The sequence below is a fragment of the Cantharellus anzutake genome (assembly GCF_015039405.1).
Source record: "Cantharellus anzutake strain C23 chromosome Unknown EI90scaffold_47, whole genome shotgun sequence".
NCBI lineage: Eukaryota > Fungi > Basidiomycota > Agaricomycetes > Cantharellales > Hydnaceae > Cantharellus > Cantharellus anzutake.
Genome location: NW_024066997.1, coordinates 1 through 8,326, shown reverse-complemented (window position 1 = coordinate 8,326; position 8,326 = coordinate 1). Strand labels below are relative to the sequence as shown.

At 53.0% G+C, this 8,326-nt stretch overlaps 1 protein-coding gene across 1 annotated transcript; it reads left to right on the top strand.

Annotated features, from left to right (window-relative positions):
- Positions 1-5,931: 5,931 nt before the first annotated feature.
- Positions 5,932-7,810, top strand: EI90DRAFT_3018700 (uncharacterized protein; the record flags this gene model as incomplete). Its single annotated transcript, XM_039057250.1, has 6 exons — positions 5,932-6,055; positions 6,093-6,310; positions 6,361-6,429; positions 6,568-6,839; positions 7,031-7,550; positions 7,622-7,810. Coding segments are annotated over 6 exons (1,392 nt in total), but the record flags the coding sequence as incomplete, so codon positions are not given.
- Between the last annotated feature and the right edge of the window lie 516 nt (positions 7,811-8,326).

Here is an 8,326-nt window from a genome sequence, read left to right as displayed (position 1 = left end):
ATGACGAGCAGGTGGTAAAGGCCATGAGGGAACTGGGAGACGGAACGTTAAGGTCGGACGAGTGGGAGAGACAGGGAGAGTTGGTCCTCTACCGAGGCAGGGTGTACGTTCCAAAAGACCCACAACTCCGCCACGATCTGGTACGGCTACACCACGACGCACAGGTGATGGGACATCCAGGGCGATGGAAAACCCTAGAGCTCGTCTCCCGCGACTACTGGTGGCCTCAGATGGCAGAATATGTTGGGCGATACGTACGTGGATGCGACACCTGTAACCGTGTCAAATCCTTCCCCACACAGAAGGTTGGGAAGCTCACCCCAAATAAAGTCCCCACCCACCGTTGGCAGGTAATCTCGGTAGACATGGTGGGAGAGCTCCCAGAGTCGAAAGGTTATAACGCCATCCTAGTTGTAGTGGACTGTCTGTCCAAACGCATCCACGCGATCCCCACCGTGACATCCGTGGACTCGGCTGGTATCGCCCGGCTCTTCCTAGAGCACGTCTGGAAGCACCACAGGCTCCCCAAAGAGATCCTTAGCAACAGAGGGAGCGCCTTTGTCTCGCGCTTCTCAAAAGAACTTGCAGACCTCCTGGGGGTCAAGCTAACCCCCTCAACACCCTACCACCCCCAGACTGACGGACAGACAGAGCGGGTTAACCAGGAAATCGAAGCCTATCTTTGGGTGTTCGTCAACCACCGCCAGGACGACTGGGCGGACTGGCTCCCACTGGCAGAATTTGCCTACAACAACCGCGTCCACTCGTCCACCCGTCGAACCCCCTTCGAGCTTGACACCGGGCAGCATCCCAGGATGGGGACGGAGCCCACACGTACGTCCGAGGTAGAAGCCACCGACGCCTTCTCGTCCAGGATGATGAAGATGCAGGAAGAGGCGAAGGCGGCCCTGGATGTTACAAAAATGGGGCCGGAAGCGCCCATTTTCGTCCGTTCTGGCGCAGGAATAGGGAAGGGGGTTGGACATAATGGTTTACAGGTGGTTTCACAGATGGTTTGACATGTGGTGTAACAGAAGTTAGCACAGCGGGTTTTTGGTTAATTGTTGATTGGTTTTCTATATTACTATACAAATCATGTGACACAGAACCCATAAGAGTCTAAAATGGGAAATTCCCATTTCCATAACACTGGAGCATGCAGCGGACGAGATGGCCCGCTACTACGACCGAGGTCGAGAGACAGCCCCCAAGTACCAGGAGGGTGACCGAGTCTGGCTCAGCGCCCAAAACTATACGACTGACCGCCCAACCGAGAAGCTAGACCATAAGTGGCTGGGCCCCTTCAAAGTTGTCAAGGTCGTCTCCCCAGCTGCTGTCAAGCTCCAGCTCACCGCACGGCAAAAGGGAATTCACCCAGTCGTATCTGTGACAAACGTAAGACCCTACCGCCCGGACGAGATCGCAGAACGACCCCCCGACCCCCGCCCAGGCCCAGAACTCGTAGATGGAGAGGAGGAATATGAAGTGGAAAAAATACTGGACTCTAAGTGGTTACGCCGGAAGCTCTGGTATTTAGTAAAGTTCGCGGGTTGGCCGAACTCAGAGAATGAATGGCTCCCCCGAGACCAACTAATCCATGCCCCTGACCAGATCGAGGAGTTCCACCAAACACACCCCCATGCCCCAGGAAGGGAGAGAACAAACCCCCTGGCCGCTTCGAGGCAAAGTGGCTTAAGGAGGGGGTGATGTCAGGGCACACCCGCCTGACCCGGGTCCACCCGGACCCACCTGGCCACACCACACCCGCTCCCTGCTGTCTATCCCCCTCCCCCCTCCTTCCTCCCTCTCCTCCCCTTTCTTTTCCCTCTTCCTTCCCCTTTCTTTATTTCATTCTTCTCATCTTCCTCTTCCTGTTTAGTTCTTTCTATCTACACGGACCACCTTCCTTTGTATCGATGTACTATTGACCCATCCAGCCCACACACCCTGGAGGGCTTCCCGCTGTGCCCAGCATGTGCGCATGCAGCGGACGCTCTCAGGATCCCCCACAGGGACACCCGGATGCCTGCGGCTGCCTCCGAGGATGACGTGGCACCCATCATGTGACTCAAGCCGCATGTACATAAATGTACCTGAAGTGGGAACCGAAGAAGTAACCTTCTTCTCACATTCTCCACTTCAGGTAAGTAGTATAGTTTTCCCCTTTAATAATAATAACACATTCTCCACTTCAGCCTGAGTGGCCAGGGACCACTGTCCCGGATCGGGCCCGCCAGTACGCACGCCCGCTCCACACCCCGCGACGGCCTCAGTGCCGGACATTACCCCCAGGCCCTCTCGACCCTGGACGCATCCCTGACAGGTAGGAGCTATGATGGAGGCTCAGAGCAAAGGTACAAGCGGTGTCCGAGTACGAAGTACAGGACAGCAGCGGAAGGTCGTAACTTGGTGGGGGATTGACAGAAGAGGGCCAGAGGGAAGAGAGAGGAAGGAGGAAGGAGGAAAGGTGTGGAGGAGAGGAAAGGTGTCAGGTCTGAAGGTGAGTATTGGAGTGGAACGGGAGAAGAGTAGGAGGGTGACGGAAGGGTGGAGGTGTTGTGGGGAGGAAGCGGAGGAGTGGGAGGAGGAGTAGTAGGAGGGTGGCGAGAGGGGTGGTGTTCAGTCCGAGGTAGGTATCGGAGCGGACGGAGATAGGACAGGAGAGGGACAGAGGAGTGGAGGTGACATGGGGGGGTGAGAGGAGGTGTGGTGTCAGGACCAAGGGTGAATATCAGAACGGACAGCGGTAGGGTAGGACTCCAGAGGTGGTGAAGAAGGAGGTCCGGGAGTCGGGTTGGGATCAGGTATGCATGGATATGACAATCTGCAAAGCAGATGGATCTTTGTGCATGGTAATCGATGTGAGAAATCATAATTCAAACACAATTCTCGATGTCACACCAATGCCAGACATGCAACTGATCCAAGAATCAGTTGCTGTCAGGGAGCGACCCAGGGTTGAGAGTGCCCAGATGTGTCACCCAGCACTGAGGACCCGTGTTAGAACTGGGCGAGGGCGGACGATTCCGGAGGGGAACCGGAGACTTAGCAAGGAGGGACCTTGGCCTCAGTGACTCAAGTGGAGCGCTGTGCCATTGCTGTTTGTCCATTTGGTCCTTAATTTCATAGGAGGTGAGCAGGAAGTCTCTAGGGGGCATTTCAGGTCAATTTTAGACTAAGGCCTAAAACGAGTATGTACAAGTGCCAATATATATAATGGAGAGGGCAAAAGCACAAGGAAACAAAGGGGGTCCAAATCGGAATGAAGGCATCCGAACGGGAACAAAGGGATGACAGAAGCAGAGTGGTACTGAAAGTCATAGGGCAGAACCTGTGGTACATCCGAAAGGAGGTAAGGAGGGCGAAGCCCAGAGGGGCAGGAGGATGAGGGGAAGTGGGGATGATGACTAACTGGCTAGAATGGGAAGAAGCAGCAGTCCAAATAGGGATGAGGGGAAAATGCGAAAGATACATTACAAGCAGCGAAAGTGCTGAAGATGACCTGTGGAGCTCGGAGGTTGCAGAGCTTATGGAGGTTACGGAGGTGGGGTTGAAAGTCCGAGGAATATTGGCAATGGTGTTTACGTAGTATGAGGTCACCAATGCAATGGACTAAAGCTGAGGTGGAGTCGAAGTCCGAGGTAGGAACTATGACGGAGTGTCAGGGCACACCCGCCTGACCCGGTTCCACCCGGGCCCACCTGGGCCCACCTCACCCGCTCACCCGCTCACCCGCTCACCCGCTCCCCGCTACCCATCCTTCCTCCCTCTTCCCCTTTCCTCCCTCTTCCCCTTTCCTCCCTCTTCCCCTTTCCTCCCTCTTCCCCTTTCCTCCCTCTTCCCCTTTCCTCCCTCTTCCCCTTTCCTCCCTCTTCCCCTTTCCTCCCTCTTCCCCTTTCCTCCCTCTTCCCCTTTCCTCCCTCTTCCCCTTTCCTCCCTCTTCCCCTTTCCTCCCTCTTCCCTCTTTTCTCTTCCTCCTTTATTTCACTCTCCCTTTCTGTTTATTCTTTCTATTTACACGGACCACCTTCCCTTGTATCATTGTACTGCTGACCCGTCCGGCTCGGACACCCCGGGCGACCTCCCGCTACGCCCAGCACGTGCGGATGCCCTCGGGATCCCCCATGGGGATACCCGGATGGCTGCGGCCCTCTCCGCAGATGACGTGGCACCCATCACGTGACCCAAGCCGCATGTACATAAATGTACCTGAAGTGGGAACTGAAGAAGTAACCTTCTTCTCATGTTTTCCACTTCAGGTAAGTAGTGTAGTTCTTCCTTTTAATAACAATTCACATTTTCCACTTCAGTCTAAGTGGCCAGGGACTATAGTCCCAGATCAGGCCCATCAGTACGCGCGCCCGCTTCGTCCCCCGAGAGGGTCCCTCTGCCGGGCGCTACAGCCGGGCCCCCTCCACCCCGGACGCGTCCCTGACACGGAGACTCGGAGCGAAGGTACGAGTGGTGTCCGAGTACGAGGTATGGGACAGCAGCGGAAGGTCGTAACTTGGCAGAAGGTTGGCGGAAGAGGGCCAGAGGGAAGAGAGAGGATAGTGGAAAGGGGAGAGGAGTGGAGGAGAGGAAAGGTGTCAGGTCCGAAGGTGAGTATCGGAGCGGATGGGTGAAGGGTAGGAGAATGACGGAAGGGTGGAGGTGTTATGAGGAAGTGGTGTTCGGTCCAAGGTGAGTATCGGAGCGGATGGAGATAGGACAGGAGAAGGACGGAGGAGTGGAGGTGGCATGAGGGGTGAGGGGAGGTGTGGTGTCAGGACCAAAGGTGAATATCGGAATGGACAGCGGTAGGGTAGGACTCCGGAGGTGGTGAAGAAGGAGGTCTGGGAGTCGGGTTGGGATTGGGTATGCATGGATATGACAACCCAATAGGGTGTAGCATGGGCATGTGTACTAATGGGCCTGGCACAAAAGGGTGTCCCTGGCCACTTAGGCTAAAGTGGGAAGTGTGTTATTATTATTAACAGGGGGAATGTAAGCTACTTGCCTAAAGTGGGAAGTGTGAGAAGAAGGTTACTTCTCAGTTCCCACTTAGGCTGTGTTTATGTACATGCAGTTGGAGGTCACATGGGGGGTGCCACATCAACTACATACACAGCTGTATCTGCCTGGGTATCTCTGTAAGAGATCCCAGGAGTGTCCAGCGTGTAGGGTGTCACCTGGTGTGTCTGGGTCCGGGCATGTTGCACAGCTGAGTTAATGGTACATCGATGCAAGGAAAGTCATCCGTGTAGTAGAAAAGGAAAGAAGAAGGAAAGAAAGAAGGAGAGAGGAGGGAGGAGAGAAGGGAGGAAGGAGGATGGGGGCACCGTGTGAGGGTAGTGGGATTGGGTGGGGTCAGACCAGGTGGAGTGGGGTCAGGTGGGTGTGCCCTGACAGTTGCCAGAGCAACATACCAATCCAAGATCAATATGTTGAACATGTATGAACAAATACATGTGGATCCAGACCACGTCCATAGGACAACATTCTCTACGCCCCGCAGGACATACAACTCAAACACAATGCAGCAAGGAGACTGCAATGTTCCCTGTGCTTTCCAGCATGCATTGACCTGGGAACTATGAGGAGAAGTAGGCAGACACCTACACATCTGGTTCGATGACATCTTCACCAGCACAAGCTGTAAGGACTTACAATGTGTACCCACACATTGTCTGTCCTTTCCATACTTCACATCAAGCATGACTGCAGTCGCGCTTCAGTAACATAAACAACCTGTATAATACTAAGCCGCATTACATCATGTAAATACACATATATAAGATGTGTGGGTAGGAGGAAAGGCTCCTCAGCCTTTACTCCCCCGTTAACAATATAGCTCATTAAAGCATATTTGTGTGACAGACCAGGAGTGTGAGGCGCTTATAACCATGTGCTTACACTTTTTTACGCTCAGTAAGTAATCCAGTTAACCCCATGCTTGTTCCCGATTCGATCAACGTTGCAAAGCATGTCGATCTAATCTGCACCCAGACCCTCTTCCCCAATGAGTTCTCGAGGGGCAGCCGGATCGTCTTCTTATTGAAAGAAGACGAAGACTGTGCAGAAATCTGCGTGAGAACTTGATCCCGTTGTAGATGTTGGTGAGGCCAACACCGCACCAATTGACCCCGACCCGATCAGGAGCCCTAATGTGCCTCCAGATGAGCTAGACTCGTTTAGAGTGGTGGCTGATACAGAAGCCCCAGCTGCAATCACTGCCGATCTGGACCTCACACCGATTGACACAGAGACTCAGTCAGCGGTGAGAAGCACAGGCCCTTCAGCACCTGTGCCCCTACTTCCAACACAAGTGGTGAGCCAACAGGGACTAATAATCCCCCTGTTGACAAAGCAGTGACAAAGGGAGACCTACCGCTCTCCGTTGTTGCACCACGAGAAGATGTGCCATGGAGGGAATTCATCCAGACATTTGTGAGTTTCAAAAAAGGGCTCGACAGTTGATTTAACACCATTCTGGAAAGGTTAGACGTGCTCAAGGGTCGTCAGGAGCTTTGCCCTGAAGAAGCCCCCTGACCCATCGAACCTGACAAATTGGAAGAGACTCCAAAGGTTCCTGAAGGACCTTCAGAGCCTGCATCAACTGTGCCTGGACGAACCCTAGATCCAACTAGGGCATCTAAACAGATGCTGTGTGACCAAGGGACTTTTCCCATGGTTACAATGACTTGGAATCTGCATGACGACAACGGCCTGCCCAAGTTTGTCCATGTCCCAGGTTCAGGGGATCCTGGAATGCAGATGGCCACTATATACCCTGACCCAGAAAGTGAGGAATCTGCCTCATCACTGGCGTGGATACCTTCCCATTGGAAAGAGAATGGGTGAACAAGGATCGTAACGAACCTGATCACTTTCTCGAGCCACAGAATCAACCTCCTGATGATGAGGCCAACAGGAGTGAGGGTCTACAGAAGAACATCACTGAAATGTTGGGGCAGGTGGTCATGACAGTTGTGGAACAACTGAACATGTCTCGCTTAAACTCTTGAGAACCACCTGTGGTTTTCATTAGTTCATCAGATTCTGATAATGCAGATGTTGAGGCAGGATTGCCTCGTATATCTTGTCATGGAACTGGTTTGGCCATTGTGGTCAACCAGCGAGGTGAAATCAAGAGGAAGCAAAGACACCTCTTTGCTACTCCTGCACCAAGTGAAGCATCCAAGGAATATAGGATGCGAGTGGATGACGATGTGGCATATGTCTATATGCCGCATGGTCTTGAATCAGAACACCAAGGCCATGCTCGAGAACTGGAGAGTAGGCTAAATACCTACAGGCAGTTCAAGGCACAAGTGCCTCCTGGTGGTGGCGACAGCGATGCGGCCACCTTCTTTGGCCTTAATTGGCCTAGTAAACAACATGAACAAGAGCAGGAGCTGAGACAAGAAGTCTTGACTCCCCAGCCTACTGTTCGTCATATGCCGGGTCCTCAGGTTGAGGCCCTGATAAACCTAATTTCTCCTGTGAAAAGAGAGTTCAGCAACAATCTGAACCCTCTTCGGGTGATGAGCTCAATTGTTCCGAGGATGGTGAGTGCCGCCAACCCGAACAATGGGTTCATCGAAACTACTCTTAGGTCCTATTCTAGGGACCCTAACAGTATGACCCCTGGAGACCTGGAGGGTTTCAAGGGCAATCTTGTAAGAAGGGTATCGAACCTTGTAAAGGCTCGTATCCTAACACCTCTCCCAGCCGATGTAAAACCAGAGTTACTGAAAAAGAACTCTGTGCCATTCCCCACCACTTTGTGGTCTGGGGAAATGATCTCGAAAAATTCGAGAACTGGCTGGTGGAGCTCACTTCCTGCCTATGAGAATGTTCCCACACTCATAGACTCTGGGTCTTCAGACTGCTTCATCAACGACACATTCATGAAGAAGTTGGCCCTGAAGACATATCAGATTAAACCTCTAGAACTACACCTTTTCGATGGTAGCACTAACTCAATCATAACCCACGCCATTGATATTCCCCTCCGCTTCGCTTCCAGAAACATCACCCCCATGACTTTCTTTGTCACATCGCTGGATGGATCTTGTTCTCTAGTCCTAGGACACAACTGGCTTACCTGCTACAATCCATTGATTGACTGGGTCTCAAGCAGTATTACATTCCAAACTTCCGAACCTACCAAGACAGTTACTCCGAGCTCTCCCCCGTCATCTCCAGCACCACTGCCATCATCGAGTGGGAGGAGGAGTAGGAGGAGGGTGGTGAGAGGTGTGGTGTTCAGTCCGAGGTGAGTATCGGAGCAGATGGAGATAGGACAGGAGAGGGATGGAGGAGTGGAGATGGCATGGGAGGT